At 44.4% G+C, this 23,380-nt stretch overlaps 2 protein-coding genes and 1 pseudogene across 9 annotated transcripts; all 3 read left to right on the plus strand.

Moving 5' to 3' along the window:
* Window positions 1–142: 142 nt before the first annotated feature.
* On the plus strand, window positions 143–260 carry LOC118603096 (annotated as a pseudogene).
* Window positions 261–5,788: 5,528 nt separating this feature from the next.
* VPS11 (VPS11 core subunit of CORVET and HOPS complexes) lies at window positions 5,789–14,806 on the plus strand. 3 transcript variants are annotated; one of them, XM_016139344.2, is made up of 16 exons: window positions 5,790–6,014; window positions 6,608–6,756; window positions 6,854–6,989; window positions 7,296–7,459; window positions 8,031–8,278; window positions 8,997–9,198; window positions 9,595–9,746; window positions 10,363–10,549; window positions 11,015–11,161; window positions 11,280–11,468; window positions 11,576–11,737; window positions 12,200–12,339; window positions 12,430–12,632; window positions 12,759–12,930; window positions 13,934–14,156; window positions 14,278–14,806. In XM_016139344.2, exons 1-16 carry the CDS (start codon window positions 5,828–5,830, stop codon window positions 14,440–14,442), a joined length of 2,826 nt encoding a protein of 941 aa, XP_015994830.2. In that variant the 5' UTR covers window positions 5,790–5,827; the 3' UTR covers window positions 14,443–14,806. The 3 variants fall into 3 exon arrangements, 2 of the variants coding, with proteins under 2 accessions (XP_015994829.2, XP_015994830.2); XM_016139343.2 differs by having other exon boundaries at window positions 5,789–6,014; window positions 12,430–12,930; XR_001596218.2 differs by lacking the exons at window positions 12,200–12,339; window positions 12,430–12,632 and having other exon boundaries at window positions 14,278–14,419.
* A 1,096-nt stretch (window positions 14,807–15,902) lies between these two features.
* On the plus strand, window positions 15,903–23,342 carry HMBS (hydroxymethylbilane synthase). Of its 6 annotated transcripts, none has more exons than XM_016139350.2 (14): window positions 15,907–16,665; window positions 18,821–18,874; window positions 19,231–19,303; window positions 19,681–19,730; window positions 19,823–19,878; window positions 20,260–20,337; window positions 20,563–20,640; window positions 20,767–20,842; window positions 21,624–21,737; window positions 21,977–22,015; window positions 22,249–22,368; window positions 22,601–22,654; window positions 22,765–22,851; window positions 22,943–23,342. In XM_016139350.2, the coding sequence occupies exons 2-14, from the start codon at window positions 18,839–18,841 to the stop codon at window positions 23,114–23,116; spliced, it is 1,035 nt and encodes a 344-aa protein (XP_015994836.1). In that variant the 5' UTR covers window positions 15,907–16,665; window positions 18,821–18,838; the 3' UTR covers window positions 23,117–23,342. The 6 variants fall into 6 exon arrangements, with proteins under 6 accessions (XP_036076551.1, XP_015994836.1, XP_036076552.1 ...); XM_036220659.1 differs by having other exon boundaries at window positions 15,907–16,597; window positions 18,765–18,874; XM_016139347.2 differs by having other exon boundaries at window positions 15,907–16,597.
* Window positions 23,343–23,380: the final 38 nt, after the last annotated feature.

Genomic DNA, 23,380 nt, shown 5'->3' on the forward strand with positions numbered 1-23,380 from the left:
AGGTACTCTTCTGTTCCTTTCCCTACATTTTTTATGATGTTTAGAGAGAGAGAGAGTAGTCTGGTGTCTATGCTTAGAAGATAAACGTGGCAGTACCAGAGATAGGTCTATTTTTCCTTCCTTTAAAAATAGTTCAGTCTTTGTCTATGGGCATGCTACCCTGAACAAGCCCCATCCGTCTGATCTTGGAAGCTAAGCAGTGTTGGGCCTGGATAGTACTTGGATGGGAGACCACCTAGGAAGACCAGGTGCTGTATGCATTAAAAAAAAAATTAAAAAAAAAAAAGGGATTGTAAATTGACAAGGTCCTTGCAACCTGTGAGGTCAACCAAGGGTTGGTTGCCTCGCATAAGGAAAAAAAGAAAAGGAATAGTTGTCTTCACCTCTTAGAGTAATTGGTAGAAATGAAGAGAAATTTGCTTAATTTTTAACACAGTTTAGAACTAATGACTTACAGCCACTGAATCAGCTATAAAGTTTTGTTTTATTTTAAGTAGTTTTTCTTTATATAGTAAATAAATAATACAAGATATAGTTCTGCTTTCACACCTGTTCTAAATTGTGCTGGATCTTGACCTTCCAACGGGGAATCCCACCATCACAGATAAGCTTTTGTATTAGTTTCTTGTTTAACCTTCCAAAGTATTTTTAAATGTTATAACAAACATTTATGTTTGTTATTTAAAACATAAAACAGTATACCCTTTGTTAGACACATTGCTTTTTTCACTTAACATACTTTGCTGGTCTTTACCTATCTGTACCATAAGAGCCTCCTTAATCTTCACATATTTGTGTATTTGTATTTAATGTTTTAAAAATTATTTGATTTTAAAGCTGTGGTACAGTTTATTTAACAGGTACCTACTGGTGTGCATTTAAGTTGATTCCAGGATTTAATTATTGTAAACAATGCTGTGAATAAACGTGACCATTGGTCATTTCAAAAAAAAAATTAACAGTTTAATTACACAAATAACACGAATGTAATCTTGAAAAAATTCAAATATTCTAGATAAAGCTAAATGCCTTTGATACGATCTGCAACCTCATTCTCTCCTCTGGACATATGTACCTGTTATCAGTGTAGTGTGTAACGTTCCAGGCCTTTTCCTTTGCTTTTACATACATATATGTCTCTTGAAACATGTAGCTATTCTCTTTTTATAAATGATAGAGTATTACACAATTAGATTGTTTGCAACTTGCTTTTTTTGGTAGCTAATAATATATCTGTGTAAAGATTCACTTCGTTTATTGCTGTAGAACATACTAAAGTATGGGGCTGTTTAGCTATAATGATGGACATATAAGTTGTCATTTAATTTTCACAGAGAAAGATTTTGCTTCTCAATAACTGACTTATTTTGGCCAACCATCCTGTAGGGTAGATTCTTTCCATCCATTTCAAACAGAGTGTGCATTTTAATATTTATTGGGTCTCTGTCATATATATGTAGGCACTGAACTAGGTGCTGGGTTTCCAAAGGTGGGGATGGCCTTGTCCATTCCCTTAGTCTGTTGAGAAATGAATACTGTATTTTTATGGTTTCATGCACTTATTAAAAACTTACCAAATGGCTGAAAATTGGGAGGCTAAGAAAGCCTCCCCTGCTTCTAAGTGAGCTCTCACCCCAGAATACCCTTGGTGAGAGCACAGTCTTATTGCAGCTACCATTTTCAACCTACATATCTGTCCCCTGGAAGTGCAGCAGGTGCAAGTACCCTGGGGAGTCACCTGTTTCATTCTCTGACCAGAGAGGAGAATAGTGTTTCACAAGAACAAGTTGTAAAACAATGGTAAATTTTTAATGTAAAACACCTGATTTAGATTGACCAAGGCAGCTGAATCCACTAGTCCTTGTCCAGAATAACTTGTTAGTAACATTTGAGGACTACACTCCTTCCCTCACACTGGAGAAATACAAGGGAAGAAAGTTGCTGTTTTGCAGGCCATGTGCCAAACTGACAGAAGAATAAAATGAACTCATTAGTAAAAGCATGTGCATACATTATTAACCATGCACATTATGTCATGGGCTGAGAGCAATGTTGATCAGGGCAAACATCCTGGTCCAGGAAAATTTTAAAAATTAGTTATCACAGTTATTTGGTTTATATCTAATAAATGTATAAATATGTTCACCAAGAGACTGTAACAGCTCTATTCATAATGACCCCAAACTGAATACTAACTGAATGCCTATCAATAGCTGAATGCATAGGTTCAAACAATGGAATTCTATGCAGCAATGAAAATGAATGGTCTACTATTACATTCGACAACTTAAATGAATCCCACAAACATTATAATGAATGAAAGAAACCAGAAACCAAAGAGTACATACTTTATGTTTCACTTATAAAAAGTTTAAAAACAGGCAAAATGAAGCTGTTGTGATAGAAGTTGAGATGGTGCTTACATTTGTCCTCCAGAAAGGTTTACCAACATGCACTCCCCAAAAGCAGTAAATGACAGTCCCTGTATCCTTAACATCACTAGAGTATTTTAGAACATTTTTAAAGTCTTGGTATTATGAATTTGAAGAGGATACAGGGTGGGGGTGAGTAGACAAAGGATTGGGAACATTTCGCAGCTTGCATTGGGACAGGGATGATTTTGTATCAAGAAGAGAAAGCAAGACGTGGTGTTCTTAAATTCTGTGACTTCATGATCACATAGAAAATCATTCAGACTTATGAACAAATTTATGGACCTGAGTGTTCTAAAATAAATTGAGCACCCAGAATACGGGGCTTTGGAATTTGACAGACCTGGATTTGTCTGTGAACTTCACCACTTCCTACCCATGTGAGTTTAGCTTTCCTGAGCCTGTTTCCACATTATGAAAAGAGGCATGCTGGTACTTCACAGGGTTGGTGTAAAAATTGAAAAAGGGTAATAGACTTAGTACAGTGCTTGGGACAGCCTAAGCACCAAATGCATGTCAGTTTACACTTTTTGATATTAGCCTAGAGAAATAAAACTAAAAGGGCCTATTGCAGTGTTAAAAGCTTGGTTAAATGCTTTCCCAAGTTCGTGGGGAATTTCATTTCCCTTTTGTAGTCCATATTTTCACAATCAGAAACCAGGGAATTGCTTCTTTCTCCTTTTTTCACTGTAGCTTTGGAGCCTTGGGCTGTCTTGCACTATAAGACCTCTGGATTTATTTTAAGTTGACTTTCTCGCTTTAAAGTGGAAACTGCTGTAGACTTTTTAGGAGCTAAAAGGAAAAAAAACCCAGACTTTTCTGTCGTTTAGAAAATCATTTCTACCCAGAGAGCAAAATGAGGAAAAAAAAAAAAAGATAGAAAATAAAAGTTTACAGCTGGAACAAGAAGTGTTCCTGTTTTGCTCCAGTGGATATGACTGTTGTACATCGTGGGGGACTAGTTTGCTGAAGGGAAAAAAGGGATTACTAGGCAATTATTGATTCTGAGTTGTAATCTCTTTCATTTCAAACTAGATTTGAATTACTTCTTTATCTTTAGCCCTTCAGAATTCAAGTTCTCAGTGTACAGAACTTTAAGTGAATTTGTACACATAATCGTTTTCTGTGCAGTTTGCCTGCTCATCTTCCTTTCCTAAAGTTCCTAGATTCAGACAAATATAACTAAAAGACAAACCCTGGTGTATGTTCTGACAAGTATAGCTTAGCTTCACATCCCAGCAAAACCATCTAATTAAATGTTAGGGAACTGAAGAACTTTTTATTTCCAAAGAACTTCGGTGTTTTTTGCCCAGAGAGTGTCCCTTGAACCTCTTTGAGACACCATTTCTCATCAGAGAGAATGATCCTTCTCCAAATGATTGCTATGAAGAGTACATGAAAAGAGAAAGCACTATGTTAGGTATAATTCACTACATGAAATTAAGGGCCTGTTACTGTCAGTCCATTTTGTCTTTCCCCTACAGTGGTTGCTGAGCTCCTGAAGGGCAAGAATCATGTCTTGTTCATATTTATAGTCTCAACATTCACTACAATTCCAGCAATAGTGAATACTGAGCACATATTTGTCAAAGGAGGAAAGGAAGGAAAACATTAAGTCTGAAGAGAAGTTGTAGGTAACACGAGCAGGTCAATCTCTGCCTTTATACCTTCATCAGTAAGAAGACCCAATTGGCATCGTCCTAACTAGGTTCAGATACCAAAGGAAGACTCTGGGCCTCTGCCATCGGACAGTATGGGGAGCACTCAAGTCAACAAAGATGCCATTCTGTCTGCTGTTCACATTTCTCAGTTGTCATATTGCTTCCTTTAACATATTCAAAGTCTTAACAACTGGCAGACTACCTAAGAATTCTAATGAGTAGTACAGAATAGGCTCAACAGGTGAAAGTGGGTGCAATCAACTTTCCATTTGTACTTCTGCCCATGGGTTGATATCCTGAAACAATTCCAATACCTGTGTTACAAGGAGGAAGAAATCTGAGCTGGCTCTTTAGACAAATGAGTACTACCTTTCCCATCAACCAGATTGAGGAGAGGAGGGGATAAGAGCAAAATCATCCAAATTCATTCCTTCAGCCAAACGTAGAGCATCTACCAGACTCTGTTAGGCCTGGTTCATGGTCAACAAATTACAACCCCTGCTCTCTGAAACTAAGGCTGGTAGAAACAAAGAGTAAAATGTTCTGAAACTAAAAAGCAGTGTGTGTGTGTAGGGGGTGGGGAGTGTAAAAATAAACTTCACAAATACTAGTCACGTGGCCACTTTTTTGATGTAAATACTCTCTCAAAATGACTGTCACTCCTGTATAGAGCTCTTTGAGATACACAAACACCTAGTTTTCCACGTGGACAGTTGGTTTAGCTAGAGTTGGAATTACATGTGGCCGTGGGATATCTCAGATACTTGCCACTTGTTAAATCACTCAGCTCTCCAGGTGAAATCATCAAAGAATTGGGTGACCATGTTACCAACTTGCACAAGATGGGGGCTCCCAGAATCTGGCATGGCAGGGCATCTCTTTGACAAGCTTACCCTGGGAGACAGTGATGAGAGCTAAGCCTTTGGCTGGCTTCCAGTAGCCAACGGGGTGACTCCTCTGGTCACCAAAGGAATTCATGCAGATTGGGGTTACCTTTACCTTTTCTATAAGTTGCACCAAACCATCTACTTATGTTCTTTCATTTGTACCATTCCTTCAAATAATTTGGTTCTCCTCCCCTCACAAAAAATCATTCTGCTCTCAGAGCTGTCACTTCCAGACTTTTTGCTATTCTCCTTATGGGAGTTCCCACCCTATCGGTATTTCTCAATTTCGTTAAGAAACATGTTTTAAGTGTCTTTTACAAGCCACACACTCTGACAGAAGGGCACAGAAAACGAACATGAGACACTATGGTTCAGTCTCTCTATGGTGGCAGACCCAAACTTCTAATTTTATTTCTCCTCTCCTACAGTTGGAAAACCAGTTTCATACCACTATTTTATTTAAGCATCAAAACAGTCCTGTGCTGTTAGAACACTTAGGCACAGCAGGTTACAATTCACAAAGCGCATGACAGTCCTCATCTTGATCCCTCAATGCCCGCGCATTTAATAAAGGAGAAAACTGATATTTAAAGAGGTAAAGGGCCCAGCTCTTAAAAGCATTTTAGCCAGCGCGGTTACAAAACCGGCAAAATTGCAAACCGCGGAGCAAGCGGCGGGCGAGGGAACCCACTTCACAAGGCCTCACTTACTCTCCCAGCAGCCGGAAGAAGTCACCCTCACTCGAGAGCGCCTGTGCACCCAGGCACCAGGAAATCGCCAAGTCACATGACCCAACAGGCTCTTCTCACGTGACCTCTGTCCCACAGGCTGGGGACCTTGGGCCAAGATGGCAGCCTACCTGCAGTGGCGGCGCTTCGTTTTCTTCGACAAGGAGCTGGTGAAGGAACCGCTGGGCAACGATGGGGCCACTCCCGGGGCCACGCCCACCTCTGGACCCGCTGCTTCCAAGTTCCTTTGCCTCCCTCCTGGCATCACTGTCTGTGACTCAGGCCGAGGGAGCGTAGTCTTTGGCGATATCCTTCCTCTGGATCTGTCTCTTCCCTCCCTGGATCCCTGAAGAGAACCAGCTGGGATAGAATCTGTCCGTCAGAGGGGTTCGTGTTACGTGCCACTTTTCTTTAGATGGGAGCCTGGTGCTCCTTCTGTGGTCTGAGGGGAGAAAGAAGGAAGTTCTCTAACTTGTTGCCAACTGAGTAATCTTGGACAAGTCATTTAACCTCTCTGGGCTTCAATTTTTTATTTTTATTTTTTAATCTGTAAATGAGGTATGAAATACCAATTTGGCAGGGCTATTTTAAGATCAATCAAAAGAAAGAGTGCAAGTTGTCTTTAAAAGATGACTATGTAAGGTAAGGCCTCATTATCTTCCCTGCCAAATACTGTGGGTGAGGAGGTAAATGAGACCACCAGTTTGTTGCATTGTTTTTCTTATTGCTGCCACTAATCTTTGGCCTTTTCACTCTTTTTAAGATGGGGAGTTCCAGGAGATAATATGTGGGAAAATCCTTGAAAATTTTAAAGAGCTGTCTGTATATTAGTTGTTATCTGGGTTCTGGTCTAAATACAAGTATCTCCTTGGAAAGGAGGTTCCTTGACTACTCTACACATATGGAAGGCCAGATCTGGTTCTTGCCCCGCTCTCTACAGCTTACAGGCTTCCAAGCCTACAAGCTACGGGTGACACACCTGTACCAACTGAAGCAGCACAATATTCTGGCATCTGTTGGTGAGGATGAAGAGGGCATCAACCCTCTGGTGAGTTCTAGAAAGGAACCAGGAAAGACCCAGAAGCCTGAGAATGGTTGTTTGTTGGAGGGTGACTAGCATTCACACATCTGAGGTATGTCCACAGGTAAAGATCTGGAACCTGGAGAAGAGAGATGGTGGTAATCCACTCTGTACTCGAATATTTCCTGCCATTCCGGGAACGGAGCCAACTGTTGTGTCTTGTTTGACCGTCCACGAAAATCTCAATTTTATGGCCATCGGTAAGCAGAAAGAAGGCAAAGCTAAAACTCCAAGATTCTTTCTAGATATTCTTCAGAGTTGCTTCTGCAGCTCATCTTCATTGTTTTAATAAGAACACTTTGTTCTGAGATAGTAAAAGTTTGGAATGGGAAAGCATTTAGTGTTGTTCTTTGAATATGAGTCATGAGTACTTGTCTTCATGTTAACCATCAGAGAAGTTGGGAGTGAGAAGAAAGCTTGTCACTTGTAATGAGTGCTTCAAATGGTCTTTTTCTCCCTCTGTGCTTCCTGACCTTCCATCCTCAATGAAGTGCTATTGTCTGCAGGTTTCACAGATGGCAGTGTTACATTGAACAAAGGAGACATCACTCGGGACCGGCATAGCAAGACCCAGATTTTACACAAGGGCAACTATCCTATTACTGGACTGGCCTTTCGCCAAGCTGGAAAGACCACTCACTTGTTTGTTGTGACAACAGAGAACGTTCAGGTATGACCAGGGCCTCCACTGTTAGGGGCAAACAGAAGAGGCTTCTCTATTGCTCAGAGGGCTAGGGTAAGGAACTGACTGATGAGAGAAGTAGGATTCTCACATTTTTCATCATAAAGGCTTGAATCATTTGTTCAGCTTAATATTTTATTTCTTCACTTAAGAGACTGAGTTAGAGTTATGAAAAGAACTCTGGCTTATAGTAAAAGACTTGAATTTTTTTCCCAGCTAACTTGTTAAAGTGACATTGGACAAGTTACTTTACTTCTCTGGGTCCTGGTGATCCTAATTTATAATAGCCTACTCTCAGGAATAAACAGTAAAAGATTATTGTATTTCTCATACTTAGAGAATTCCTGTAGTAGGTAGTATATACAGAGGAGGGAAATGTGGTCCTTGCTTTTATATTTAGTAGATGGGCGATGATTAATGGAGAAGGCAAGCAGCCAGGGAAACTCTTAAGAGTGCTAAGAGTTAAAAAGAAAGAGAGTGGGAATGAGAATATCTTTGGGAAAGTTTAAATACCACCTCTTCAAAAGGAACCTGTTAACCCCTTTCTTACTTCTTACAGTCCTATATAGTTTCTGGAAAGGACTACCCTCGTGTGGAGTTGGATACCCATGGTTGTGGCCTGCGTTGCTCAGCCCTAAGCGACCCTTCTCAGGACCTGCAGTTCATAGTGGCTGGGGATGAGTGTGTCTACTTGTACCAGCCTGATGAACGTGGGCCCTGCTTTGCCTTCGAGGGCCATAAACTTATTGCTCACTGGTTTAGAGGATATCTTGTCATTGTGTCTCGTGACCGGAAGGTTTCTCCCAAGTAAGGACTCCAGGGAGAAGGGAAAGGGAGAGGGCTGGACTTGTTCCCAGAATTAACCTGATTTTAAAACCCTAATGTCTGGATCCTGTCGATTTCCTACTTTGGTTTTATGTAAATTGTGCTTACATCTAGACTCAGTTATAATGTTTTTACTGAAAAATGTATTTTTGCTGGAGACATTTACTGAGTAGCACTGGTACACTAGAATGCTCCAGGAAATTTTGGACCTAGTATTGGTTTTGTACCCTTCAGTCAAAAATAACTGGGGCATAAGAACAAAACAGTGAGTAGTAGAGAAATTGGGACATGCAGGACCCAGCATTTTTACTCTGAGTCATCTGAGAGGGGCTGCAGGGTCTTCTGCATAATGGAATTAATCCCTGTTAGACATTAGCTTATTTTCATTTAGTACTAAGCATATCGATTTATATATACTAGGAACCAATTATTTGTCAAAAGAATGGATGTTTGAACTTAATTCTCTAATCTGTTGCCTGTGTTAGGTATAGGATCTCAAAGGGTAAGATCAGGTCTATATGTTCTCTTCCTACAACTGCCAGCACCATGCTGCATGTTATGGGATGAACTGCTAGAGATGCCAAAGAGGTAATTCGTTCTGGGTGGAATGGGCAGCACCAAAGTTGTCATGAGAAAGGAAATAAAGAGGAGCTGAGACAGTGGGGGTACAAATATTGGGTGCTTTTTCTTTTCCACACAGGTCAGAGTTTACCAGCAGGGACTCACAGAGCTCCGACAAGCAGATTCTCAACATCTATGACCTGTGCAACAAGTTCATAGCCTATAGCGCTGTCTTTGAGGATATAGTGGATGTGCTTGCTGAGTGGGGCTCTCTGTACGTGCTGACGCGGGATGGGCGGGTCCACGCACTGCAGGAGAAGGACACACAGACCAAATTGGAGGCAAGGCCACCAGGTTCCCAGAGCTGGCCACAGCATGCAGACATAGCTATAAATAGGCTCCCAAAGTCACCTTGGCTAGAGTGTTTCCTTCCCTTTGGGTTATGGTGTTACTCAGCTCCCTTAGGGTAGAATTACAAGGTAAATGGCTTGGGCTGAGGCTTTAGAGGGAAGTAATGGCAGGAAGTCTGAGCCCACTTTCAGGGCCCTATCTGTCTGCAGATAACCTTATGAGGTGAGGTGATATTGATCTTGGGGGTATCTGAGAAGGCTTACCCTGTCTAGGATCTAGGCAATCGGAACTTCAGGACTGTCTGGCTTTTGTGTTGTGGGTGCATTTTGGGAAAATGTCTACTCAGTACTACTTCTCCCAACTTTCTAATCTCTCTTCCTTACCAGATGCTGTTTAGGAAGAACCTATTTGAGATGGCGATTAACCTGGCCAAGAGCCAGCATCTGGACAGTGATGGGTTGGCCCAGATCTTCATGCAGTACGGGGACCATCTCTACAGCAAGGGCAACCATGATGGGGCTGTCCAGCAGTATATTCGGTCAGTCTGGAGGCACTGTAAGATGTAGCTCTGAATGCAGGGACAGGCAGCCAAATAGCCTAAAATCTGTGCTTGAGGGACAGGGTGGACTCCACCAGGAACCATCCTTTATATCTGTAGAAACTGTGATGCCTTATTGAGAAGGCAATATACTTTATTGGAAAGGGAATGTTTAGGGTCAAATATTGCATAACTAGTATCCGATTGAGTGGATGAATACCTGTTATTTTAAACTTTAGCTTGATCTTTGTTAACATTTATTTTGAACTGTCTTTAAAGGGAAAGGTATTCACTTTTTTTTCTCTTGGTATTAATTCTTAGGATTTTCTGCCCTAATAAGGGATTATAGGAACCTGTCTACCTTCTTTCTCAACCTCTCTTGAATTCCTGTGTTCAACTAGTTTTAAGAACCAGTGCTCTGAAGCCTTGATATTCATCCGGTCCAGTCTAATTACATAAGTATCACCTGGGACTTTGTTAGACATGCAGACTCTCAGGCCTCACTCCAGACCTACTGAAACAGTTTCCATTTTAAGATCTGCAAGTGATTCCTACATATGTTAAAGTTTGAGAAGTACACTGATTCAGATGCTACTTGACGCATGTGTCTCCCTAGAACCATTGGAAAGTTGGAGCCATCATATGTGATCCGCAAGTTTCTGGATGCCCAGCGTATCCACAACCTGACTGCCTACCTGCAGACCCTGCATCGGCAATCCCTGGCCAATGCTGACCACACTACCCTGCTACTCAACTGCTATACCAAGCTCAAGGACAGCTCGAAGCTAGAGGAGTTCATCAAGGTGCAGGGTGGTGTTGGTAGTAGGGGATTTCTTGAGGGCCCCACTGAATGTGAGGTAGCTCTACTAGGGCTTGCCCTTCTTCAGCAGGATGTAGAGAGAAGAAAGAACTAACCTGGGACTAGGACCCTCTGGTCTATAAAGTGGGAAAGATTAGTAGCCTTTCCCACTAGTTTTCTCCTGTTTCCCCTCTTGTTTTATGATGCCAGAACTTCCCATGGTATCTAAACCCAAGGAAGTAACATTGGGGGAGCCCTTTGTCCCTAGAGGAAGGAATCCCTCTAATATAGGGGCAAAGAAAGACTTTGGTTATTAGAAACTTTCTGAGAGACAAGATAACATTATATTTTAAAAGCATGGACTTTATTATTATCTTAAGAATCCAGTCTTAGAATTAGATGCATGTTTCCTTTCTCTTCCCCAACCACAACCTCTCTGTGAATAATTCTATCTAATGTTCCCTGGCAGACAAAGAGTGAGAGCGAAGTCCACTTTGATGTGGAGATAGCCATCAAGGTCCTCCGGCAAGCTGGCTACTACTCCCATGCCCTCTATTTGGCCGAGAACCATGCACATCATGAGTGGTACTTGAAGATTCAGCTAGAGGATATCAAGGTAGGAGAGACTCTTGACTCAGTTTTGTTCTTTTTCTAGGACATCTCAGAATGATGATAGTGCTTCCTAGTGGATGAGATAGGAGCATGTGCTTAATCTGCCCTTTACTGCTTCACAGAATTATCAGGAAGCCCTTAGATACATTGGCAGGCTGCCTTTTGAGCAGGCAGAGAGCAACATGAAACGCTATGGCAAGATCCTCATGCACCATATACCAGAGCAGATGACCCAGTTGCTGAAGGGACTTTGTACCGACTATCAACCCAGCCTCGAAGGCCGAGGTGACAGAGAGGCTCCAGGCTGCAGGGTGAGGCCTCAGGGAGAATGGCTGTAGGACAACAAGGATCACCTTAGGGGTCTTATGGGTATCAAGCCCACTTACTTGGACTCCTTTCTCCTCCCTTGCCAAGTTAGGCCAACTCGGAGGAGTTCATCCCCATCTTTGCCAACAACCCACGAGAGCTGAAAGCTTTCCTAGAGCACATGAGTGAAGTACAGCCCGACTCACCACAGGGCATCTATGATACGCTCCTTGAGCTACGACTTCAGAACTGGGCCCATGAGAAGGATCCACAGGTGAGGCCTGGCAAAAACTGTAGGAGGTGCTGGAGAAAAGACAGTTCTTCCATCTTTTGTGGTTACTTTTTGCCGCATTCTTTACCAGTGGTCCCCAACCTTTTTGGCACCAGGAACAGGTGCTCTTATGAGAATCCGATACCTTTTGATCTGAGATGGAGCTGAGGATGTGATGCTAGTGCTGGGGAGTGGCTGCAAATACAGATGAAGCTTCGCTCACTCCCCCACCACTCTCCTCCTGCTATGTGACCCACTTCCTAAGAGGCCATGAACCGGTATCGGTCTGTGATCCAGGGGTTGGGGAGCCTCGCTTTATACCGATAACACCTCACTATAGGGGGCTAAATGGTCCTTAATGAAGAGGAAATTGGACTGAGGGGAAGAGACAGCTGACTTGCCTTGTCCCAAGAGGCCTTGTGATATTTTCCCCTTATGTCCAGCAGCTCTACTCTCCTTCCCTAGATAAAAGAGAAACTTCATGCAGAGGCCATCTCCCTGCTGAAGAGTGGCCGCTTCTGTGACGTCTTTGACAAGGCCCTGGTCCTTTGCCAGATGCACGACTTCCAGGATGGGGTCCTTTACCTCTATGAACAGGGGAAGCTGTAAGAGTTTGGGGAATTTCAGGGAAGGGGGAAAGATCCAGGTATTTTTTTCAGGGACAGCCACTGAGTTGTGCCTTGCCGTGGCCACAGGTATCAGCAGATTATGCACTACCACATGCAGCATGAACAGTATCGGCAGGTGATCGCTGTGTGTGAGCGCCATGGGGAGCAGGAGCCCTCCCTGTGGGAACAAGCACTCAGCTACTTTGCCCGCAAGGAAGAGGACTGCAAGGAGTATGTGGCAGCTGTGCTCAAGCATATTGAGAACAAGAACCTCATGCCACCCCTTCTAGGTGCTTGGGAGGACAGGGTGGGTAGGCGGGTGCCAGCTACTGACAGTCAGGGGCCCTGGGATGGGCCCTTCGACTATGTCCAGAGGATGGTTCATTGTTTTGTTTCCTCTTGGCTCCCAATCTCAGTGGTGCAGACCCTGGCCCACAACTCCACAGCCACTTTGTCTGTTATCCGAGACTACTTGGTCCAAAAACTGCAGAAACAGAGCCAGCAGATTGCACAGGATGAGCTCCGGGTGCGGCGGTACCGAGAGGAGACTACCCGCATCCGTCAGGAGATCCAAGAGCTCAAGGCGAGGTACTTGGCATCTTGATATGTGGAGGAGTCCAGGGGCTAACTCTGTTCTTCACAGGATGTCATTAAATACTTTCGTAGACAAAAGATTATATGGAGTATGTTTGAGCATTTCATGCTTAAAGATCTGTTATAATGGAGGAATTCCAAAGAATGATTTATTACATTGATCATTATTTATTGGGCTTTGGAGGATATTGTAGCAGGTACTTTTCTTTCTGCACATGCCTATGTTTTAAATTTTCTAAATACATCTAAGTTGTGGTTAGAAACCATTCAGAAGTAAAAACTTTCCTTCAGAAAATACAGAAAGTGGGCAATTCATAAATATGTATAGTAGACATTAATGCCTGCTCTTAAGTCTTATCTACCCTTAACATTGTAAAATACTTTAATTAAAGAACAGTTCATTCCACAACTATTTATTGAGCCCCTATTATGTCCCAAGCACTATTCTTAACACAAAGAGCACTGCCTTCATGGAACTTACATTGTGGAGGTAGATAAAGACAGTGAACACATTAAATGAGCAAAATATTGTAGTATATTAGATGGTAGTAAGTTCTTAGGAGAAAATTGAGGAAGGGGCATAGGATGAGTGTGTGTGTGTGTATGTGTGTGAGAGAGAGAGGGAGAGAGGGAGAGAGAGAGAGAGGAGAGAGAGACAGACAGAGACACAAAATATTTATAAGATATTCTGGAAAGGTGCAATGAAAGGGTCATATCTGAGTAAAGATCTGAAAGACAATTTTGTGGCAATTGTAAAAGCTGAAAGAGAAAAATATCCCCTTGGGTTAATTGGACTTGCAGTGAGCATAATGAGACTTACTGCAGGCCTAGCGCTTTTGTCCTCATTTGATCCCTTGTAGGTGGGAAGAGCAGGTCCTTATAGTCCCGTAAGAGGGACTTCTCTCTTCTTATTGACATCAACCCCTTTCTCTCTCCATTTTGCTCTTGGCCCTGCCCTCACTGTTTGCAACTCCTTTCTGGTCTTCCTTGCCTGTAGTCCGAAGATTTTCCAGAAGACCAAATGCAGCATCTGTAATAGTGCCTTGGAATTGCCCTCAGTCCACTTTCTCTGTGGCCACTCCTTTCACCAACACTGCTTTGAGAGTTACTCAGAAAGTGATGCCGACTGCCCCACCTGTCTCCCTGAAAACAGAAAGGTCATGGATATGATCCGGGCCCAGGAACAGAAACAAGATCTCCATGATCAGTTCCAGCACCAGGTGAGAAAGACTGGGATAGATGACTATCCATTCACAGAGAGTACTGCAGGGCTTTTCTGTTTTCATTTGAGGAAATGAGCACTTCAGTTCTAATTCCTACTTCTCTCCTCTTTTCCTGCAGCTCAAGTGCTCCAATGACAGCTTCTCTGTGATTGCAGACTATTTTGGCCGAGGTGTTTTCAACAAATTAACTCTGCTGACCGACCCTCCCACAGCCCGACTGTCTGTGAGCCTGGAGTCTGGGCTGCAGCGGGATCTGCTCATGCACTCCAGGAGGGGCACTTAAGTAGCTTGTGGAAGGGGTGCAATAGTGGAGGCACAGTAGTAGGGATACAGGACGACAGAGCCAGGGCTATTGCACAGGAGTCAGGCAGACATTCCCAGGACTCCACTCTGATCTGATGCCATAGCCTTTGGGACAAAAGAGGACTTTCTTTTCTTGCCTCCTCCTTTGGTCAGCCTGCTATTCCTCCTGTTGACTTTTTGAGAAGTGTGGATCATTTCAGACCATCGGGGGAGGGCACCTCAGCAATCTCTTGAGTTTGGACAGTAGCTGCTCTATTCTCTATTCAAGAGCACCAGGCTGTGCTTGGGTCCTTGCTCCCAGAGTCTATAAATAAAAGAATATAATTTCAGGGTTGAAGGATTTACTCTGGGGACTTCTTGGTGATTTGTAACTGTAAAAAAATGTATTTCTCTTCCTCTGCTCTCCTAGAGCTCCATGTAACCTCCTTACAAAGCTTCTTAAAAGTCGTGTTGATCTGACTTCATTCCAGTAGTGGGTAGAGCCTGTGGCATCTAGTATGAGTTCCCTTACTGAAGAACCTTAAAAGACCTAATGCCTGAGCTCCAAGAGCAGCCTGGACTGAGGCCCCCATACAGTTCCTGCTCTTTAGTCTGGCTGGTATCATCTGTGGCTCTCATTTGTACAAAGTATTCATGTAGGAGGCAGATTCTGATGGGGAGCTTTGGGCTTAACTCTGCCTTCGTAATGGGTACGCTGGTGTCTTGCTGTATTCAGTACCAAATGATAAGTGGGATAAAAGGGCATTTATTGAAACATTTTTTCCCTCTTTCAAGGTGCTGGTGGCTGCATGTAGTTTGGGTTATATCGCCTGTCAGAAATTGCTCCTATGGGGTTAATTGAAGAAAGCAACTTGGACATTGTGGTTTAGGTAATATTTAGAAGAGGCAAAGTACACTAGTTTGGTAGTGGCTAAGAGTGCAAACCTTGGATCAGCTGACTTGAATTTGAATCCTTGACTTAGAACAACTCTTACCTTCTCAGGACCTGTTTATCTGTATATTAGGAATTATGACACCTTTCTTTTATGGCTATTATGAAGGCCTAAGGAACCAATGGATGTCCATTTCTTTGTATAGTGATTAGCCCACAGGTGCTCAATACATGGTTATTAGTAGTGTTAAGTGGGTAAAGCACTTTTTCCTTGTGTTTGGCACCCCTACTCATAGTTATGTTTCTAGGCATGACCTTTAATCTCTGAATCAGTTAACACATTTTAAAAATAGAAATATTGCCTACTTCAGGTTCATAGCAGAGCTAAATTTGAACATCAAGGGAAGCCGCCACATAAACTACGCTAATAGCTTGTGCCGCAGCTAAGGAGATAAAGATGTAGAATTCTGGATGACTAGCTTCCAGGAGCACTCCTTATTTGTAGATGTTGAATCCAGCCTAGAGGGCATGGTAAGTTGCTTAAGGATCATTTACTTTCAATGCAACATTTTAGGGTTAATGTGTTTTTTCTTCTTGGGGCTAACTTTAGCTTAATGACCATCTCTTTTGGATCAGCTGACCTGAATGAATGAATGAATGAATGAATAATCCTTGACTTAGAACAACTCTTACCTTCTCAGGACCTCAGTTTATCTATCTGTACATTAGGAATTATGACACCTTTCTTCTATGGCTGTTATGAAGGCCTAAGGAACCAATGAGTGTCCAGTTCTTTGTATAGGGGACTGCAAAGTTTACTTTGCAGGTTAATTTGGGGACTATGTTCTAGCCACTGATATGATCAGTATTCCTGGCTCAGAACTAGGTGTAGGTAAAAGTAGAGATGAGTAGGTAATAAGTCTGGGTCTCAAACTAGAAACACTAGGACAAGCATTGCCATGTCCGGCAATAGCCTGACGGAGTGGGAGCGGTAATCCAAGAGCTACATCCCTGTCGTGATCTAATTCCTGCGAGGAGAGAGGCACCTCCCCTCTCGGGGCGCGCGCCGGAAGTGACATAGGGCCCATCATCGAGTCGGGAGTCTGAAGCCGCTGCAGGAGCTCAATGTCGCGTGGCCCTGGTGCCCGCCAGCTTGTGCCCCCGGCTTCCCCAGATACTGGGGCCTTGGCGACAGCCGCCCCCCTTCCCATTCCTGGATTGCCAAACAGCCATGTCTAGTAACGACAACACGACTGCAGCGGCGGTGAGTCCTGCGCCGGTGACCCTCGCAGTTTCGTTTTTCCGGGATAGCGGTGCAACGATTGGCCCCAGGTTACCGCCTTCTGTTGTCTATTGGTCAGAACGACTGTCTGTCTGTCTATTTATTTATTTATTTATTTATTTATTTATTTATTTACTTACTTACTTACTTACTTGCTTGTTTGTTTATTGATTTGTTTATTTATTTATGTACGAACAGTTTTTAAAGGGCCAGTAGCAGGGTTGCTCTTAGGAAGAGAGGGGTACATCACCTCTCATGGGTGAGGACAGGATTAATAAAGGAGGGATTGTCTTGAACGGAGCCCCCACCCTTGCGGGAATCTGGGTGGGATACCGCCAAAGCTGGCATCTACAGCTCTAGATTTAGTGACCCAGCCTGGGAAAGTTGTCTACAGAAGTCGGGGTGCTGTTCCCCGGGATCTCTTCCCACGAGGCAGGATTCGGCCACCTTGGGAAGGTGTTCCACTTCGGATCCAGAGAGAAGAGCTTGCCAAGTCTCTGAACTATACGCAAACATCTTAGAAGGGCTCTTTCTCCCCTTTTTCCATTTTGGCGGTCACCCAGCCCCAGCCTACTCTCGAAATCCCGTCCCCAGCTGAAGCACAACACTGGGTTACTACTGTGGGAGTGGGACCACCCTTGAGTCTTCCTATTCCTAGCCTGCCACCCAGGCTCTGGGCTTGTGCAGTAGCAAATTACAGAGCCAGTGGATGCCATTGCCAGCCTGAGATAAAGAGATGTGGCAGCTGCTTATCTCCCCTTGTCCAGCCTGCTGGTGAGAAGAGAGATTCTTTGCCGTTGTAGACATTCCTGAATACTAGACTAGCAGTAGGAAGATCTGGATTCTAGCTCCAGCTCTCTGCTCATTATTAACTGTATCACCCCTCATAGCCAGCCTTTGCTTCTAGAACGTGGTCCCAGAGATGCCTGCTCTGTCTACCTACTAGGTGGTTATGAAGATTAAAAGCAATAACTCTAGCATATACATGCTCAATAAATAATTTTTTGATGGAACAATTTGACTTGAATATGCTGTGCAGAATCAATGTAATTAAGGGATTGTTTGAACCTAGCAGTTTCTGGGACCTTAGATTCCTTTCTGTGTGCTCCCTTTAGCCCAGAATTTTGGTGGCCATATTTAGCATTGTAAGCCTAGCCTAATTTGCTCAGGGTTCCCCAGGGTTTGTTTACTAGGAAAGTGATAGCAATGAAATAAACCAAACGCAACCCACTGTCACCTCCTCCTCAGATGCCTGCCTGCAAAAGAGCTCCATGGGATAAAGATCCCAGGGAAAGTCAACAGTATCTACAGTGACTACTGTCAGATCTAGAAAGAAATAGGACCCCAAACTGAAGACCCTGGTTCTACCTGTTTGGCATTGAACACCTTTGTCCAAGTTACCCTGGCAGGAGGAAGAGTCCTCAAAGTTCTTGGCTTGGTCCCTTTGAGATCTTGGCTTGATCTGTGACATCCCAATATTTTCTCATTGGTGAAACCAGAGGCAGAACTCTTAAGTGAATGGACATTAGGCAGCTCAGCCTTTTAGTCTTATAGAACATCAAAGGCAGAAGATACTTCAATTTAAACTTCTTCATTTTATAGACGAATAAGTATGTACTGATGGGATGCTGTGCTCAGGTTCACAGCCAAGAGGCTGAGCAGGACTATCCATAAGATCTGTTGACCCCAGTCCTTTATGTATCATTCCAGCCAGATTAGGGGATTCATAGTGTGGTAGCTGTTCGCTTCTCTTAGCATCTAGGTGGCACTGAAGCTTTCTTCAGTGCCTGTTGTGTTGTGGATGCTGAACTTGTCCTCAGTGACTCAGCGTAAGTTCCCCTGTGTGGCCCCAGTTGCCTTGCCCCTGCCTGCTGCAGGCCCCACCCTTTCTGTGGCTAGTCTGATGGGCCTTATCTCTTTACCCACCTGGCTATATGCTGTTCTCCCACTGCCTTGGCTAGGATGGGCTTCAGGACTCAGTGTCCTGGTTATTGCAGCAACAGCAACAGCAGGTCCTATTATTGCTTCCCTTTGGGCTCTGCTTCTCTGGATCTGTGAGGAGGGCAGAAGGTACTGAGGAAAGTAAAGGGATCAGTCTTGGAATATTTCCCTACACGGGGCTCAACTGTGATTCTGGTTCTTGAAAAAGGTGTTGAGGAACACAAGGAACAGAGGGGACTGTGACCTGGGGACATCTTTTTGCAGGAAGAAAACATCCCAAAGATGAGAGTGATTCGTGTGGGTACCCGCAAGAGCCAGGTGAGTGCAGGTACTGGAAGGAGGAGGTTTGTCGGAAGAGTTCTGTACTCACAGTATTACAAGTTAGGGGGCTCAGAAGGTTAGTTCTCAGCAGCTTGGAGATGGAGGAAATGGGGCAGCTGGGTATTAAATTCATGCAGTAGCAGATTGCATTCTGTAGAGAGATAGTTCCTAGGCCAGGGAAAAGTCATTGGGGTGCAAAGGACTTCTAGGCCAGACCCCTCTCTCCTTCCTAGGTGAGTGTTCAACCTCCTCTCTAAATCCTAATACCTTCAGAATTGCCCTGACCTTATGAGAGCCTGAGCTCAAGGCAGTGGCCAAGAAAGGACAGGACTAATCTGAATTTCTGCCCTCAGCTGGCTCGCATACAGACGGACAGTGTGGTAGCAACGCTGAAAGCATTATACCCAGGACTGCAGTTTGATATCAGTGAGTATTCTGGACAGGAATGGAAGCTAAGGGGAAGCTCTTACCCCCCGGAGGGGAGTACACAACTTTTCTGGCTTTGCCTAGGACCAAAACCTGGTCCCATCACCTCTGAGAGTTCTTGGCTGTTTCCAGTTCGGAGGGCCCTTTCCACCTCTGCATTCCTCCAGCTCTGACTACCTGGGCTAGACTGGCATTAACATTTGTTCTGGTTTTTTTATGAGGGTGTCTGGGCTTCCTGCTAGATCATACATTCCCAAAAGGTAGGGACTGGAGCTTATGTGCCCCTGTCTACTTTGAATCTTAGCACAGTGTTGGGTTCAGTAAGGGATCAATAAATTCTTTTTAATGAGCACCTGACTGATTGACTGTCTCCTCAGTTGCTATGTCCACCACAGGAGACAAGATTCTTGATACTGCACTCTCTAAGGTAACAATATTCCCCTTCCTCCCCCCAGTCATTGGCCCCCTCCTCTTTCCTACCCCAAAAGATTCATTCTGAGGTTCTTTTTTGCCTGGCAGATTGGAGAAAAGAGCTTGTTTACCAAGGAGCTAGAATATGCACTGGAGAAGAATGAGTAAGCGAAAGACAGGAAAGGGTGGGCCTCCCAGCCTCTTGCTAGGACCCCAGTGTACATCAGACCTCGATATCAGCTAGGCTGCCGGTCTTAAACCCTTGTACAGGCTAGAGAGGGAGTCATATGTGTGTTTTTCAGGCATCAGAAAAAGAGTGACCTAGTTCTGAGCCATCTGGCTGCCTATAGTGCAAGATTGACTGGGAGAAGGGGTAGGAGGTTGGGGAGAAAGGGAGCAGGTCTCAGGGTTCTGAGGTCCCTCAGAGAGACCTACTTCCTAAACTGTTCCAAACTCTGCCACTTTGGTAGAGGCAAGGATAGGTGGAAAAGGGGCAGGGGCCATCTGCCCAAACCCCCTCTCCTTACCCCCATCCCAATCTCTAGAGTAGATCTGGTTGTTCACTCCCTGAAGGACCTGCCCACTGTGCTTCCTCCGGGCTTCACCATTGGAGCCATCTGCAAGTAAGTGTCCTGTGAGTCAGGGCCAAGGGGTGGGTAGGCAGCATAGTAACCTTGGCTTTTCCCTTTGAGACTTGGCCCTCTGCCTCTAGGGCTGTCTCCTCTGCCCTGAGGAGTATCAAGCATGGCAGAAAACTCAGAAAATGCCAGTTAGTTGGCTGTCAAGAGACTGTAAGTGACCCGAACTGAGATCTCTCCCTCATTCTCTTACTTTCCCTCCACCCGCAGACGAGAGAACCCCTGTGATGCTGTTGTCTTTCACCCCAGATTTGTTGGAAAGACCCTAGAAACCTTGCCAGAGAAGAGGTGAGTAGGGTCTGGATATGCATCTGGATGGTATGTGCACAGAAGATGGAGGGTTGGAAGGAGGAGGAAGAAAGGAATGATGCCTGCCTAGTGTTAAATCTCATTTTAAACCCTCTCTCTGAGCAGTGTGGTGGGAACCAGCTCCCTGCGGAGAGCAGCCCAGCTGCAGAGGAAATTCCCACATCTGGAGTTCAAGAGTATTGTATCCTTTAGAGGAGGGAGGGGGCAGGAGCCCAGAAGGAAGATGAGGTCCAGGGGGCCCTGGGGGTCCTGAGAGTGGAAGGGGCTTCTCGAGGCAGTGGTCCATGGGGGCAGTAAGAGGGATGTCTGTCCTCCCAGTCATCTACTTATTCATCCATTCATATTCCTTCATGTTTTCTCAGCTCTAGGTTAAGTGCCTGTCACTGGGGATCATTGTGAGCAAGATCAACATTGTTCCTGCTTACACAGAGTTTACATTTTGGGAGACAAAAAGGCATTGATAATACAAAGTGATATTCACCATTGATTACTTCAGGGGGATGAAGGGGAGGTTGGAGAGTGCTTCCATTTTTATTTTTTATTCTATATTGTTTTGACTTTTTACAATGAATATGTAGTATATTTTGTAAAATGAAAATAGTATGTGTTAAGTGCTTCAATGAGCAAAGTAGGGAATTCTCTGGAAGCTTCTAACTGGAACATTTAAACACAGAATTGGGGGCCAAGGAAAGCTTCTTAGAGCTCTTGTAATCTTGGGCAAGTTTTTTAACCTCTCTGCATCATTTTCCTCATCTGTAAAGTGGCGATAATAAAACGTACCTCAGTTTCTGTGAAAATTAAATGAGTTAACATATGTAAAACACTTTAGAATAGTATCTGGCATGTAGTAAGTATGTGGTGGTAGCTGTTAAGCTGAGAACTGAAAGATGAGAAGTTATCCAGCTAGGAGAATGTGTCAGGCAGAAGGAACAATGCTCATGGTCCTTAGCATCTCTTCACAGCGGGGAAACCTCAATACAAGGCTTCGGAAGCTGGACGAGCAGCAGGAGTTCAGTGCCATCATCTTGGCTGCAGCTGGCCTAAAACGCATGGGCTGGCAGAACCGGGTGGGGCAGGTAAGGTCTGCTCCTATTCCCTCCCCAATGGATTTTTATCTCCTTCCTGCTATATGCTCTTGTCGAACACCTTGCCTCCAACTCTACAAGCTGGAAACAAGTCCCAGGCTAGGAAGATTGGGGATCAGAGGCCAGACTCTCTCTGTGCAGGCTTTCTATATGATAAGGAAGCCCCATTTCACTGCTGCGTGCTTTTAGGTATCCCCATCTCCACCCTTCTGCCTCTTCTGCCCCCACAGATCCTGCACCCTGAGGAATGCATGTATGCTGTAGGTCAGGTATGCTTGACCAGGGAAGCCATATTGATATGCCCCTTTGTTCTCAATCAAGAAGCTAGTCATACTTTCTGCATCTGCTTACCCGAGCATAAATGTTCCTAGTGAGGGGCAGGCCTTGGGAAGCTTTTGTACCAAAAGGCCTTGGGGAGCAGGTGAGGGTGGACTGGTTCTCATCCTTAGTTCCATTGGTCAGAGAAAATTTAGACCTGATGTCTTAGGCTGTTTTTCATTAGGGGGCCCTGGGTGTGGAAGTCCGAGCCAAGGACCAGGACATCTTGGATCTGGTGGGTATATTGCATGATCCTGAGACTCTGCTCTGCTGCATTGCTGAACGGGCCTTCCTGAGGCACCTGGTAGGTCATGTTCCAACTGTGGAAGGGTGGGGAGTTGGGAAGGAAGGTGGGGAGATTTCTCACATTAATGCTCTGTATTTAGTGGCAAATCATTTTTTAGAGTTGTATATAGAAAGGACCCAGGTCTGGGTCTCTAGCCTCCTTTTTAGTTATGTTCTCACGACCCTCTGGATTTCTGAGGGCTCTGGTCACAAGGGTCTCTGGCCCTCACAGGGAGAACTTTTCATTGCAGGAAGGAGGCTGCAGTGTGCCAGTAGCAGTGCATACAGCTATGAAGGATGGGCAAGTAAGCAGGGAAGATGGGTGGGAGGGCATCCCCAGTTGCCAGCAAAAAGAGCCCAGGTTTCTGAGCAGTTCCCACTCAGAATATGCTGAGGCAACTGTTTTCTTTCCCAGCTGTACCTGACTGGAGGAGTCTGGAGTCTGGATGGCTCAGACAGCATGCAAGAGACCATGCAGGCTTCAATTGGTGTCCCTGCCCAGGTGCCAAGGCTGGAGGGTGAGGGAGAGGATAAGAAACAAGTCTGCCTTACCTTCCCATTTTGTGCTTACCAAATCTTACATTCTTACCCAGCATGAAGATGGCCCTGAAGATGATCCACAGCTGGTGGGCATCACTGCTCAGAACATTCCACGAGTAGCCCAGCTGGCTGCTGAGAACCTGGGCATCAGCCTGGCCAACTTGTTGCTGAACAAAGGAGCCAAGAACATCCTGGACGTTGCACGGCAGCTTAATGATGCCCACTAACTGGTCTATGAGGCACAGGGTTGCTGCTGTCCAGTGCCTACATCTCAACTCTTATTGCCCCATTCTCACTGCTAATGGGGAAGTAATTTACCCCAGAAGACTGAACTGCAGTCAGAGACTTCCAGGGACTGCCTTTCCTTCTCAGTAGGTGGAGGCTTCATCTTAAGAGAGTCTAAGCCTCCTTTGAATGTAACCAACTCTACTAATAAACCAGCTCTTAAGTTTTTTTTTGTTTGTTTATTTTTTGGTAGGGTTGCAGCAAAG

Source organism: Rousettus aegyptiacus, unplaced genomic scaffold (assembly GCF_014176215.1).
Source record: "Rousettus aegyptiacus isolate mRouAeg1 unplaced genomic scaffold, mRouAeg1.p scaffold_m13_p_5, whole genome shotgun sequence".
Taxonomy (NCBI): domain Eukaryota; kingdom Metazoa; phylum Chordata; class Mammalia; order Chiroptera; family Pteropodidae; genus Rousettus; species Rousettus aegyptiacus.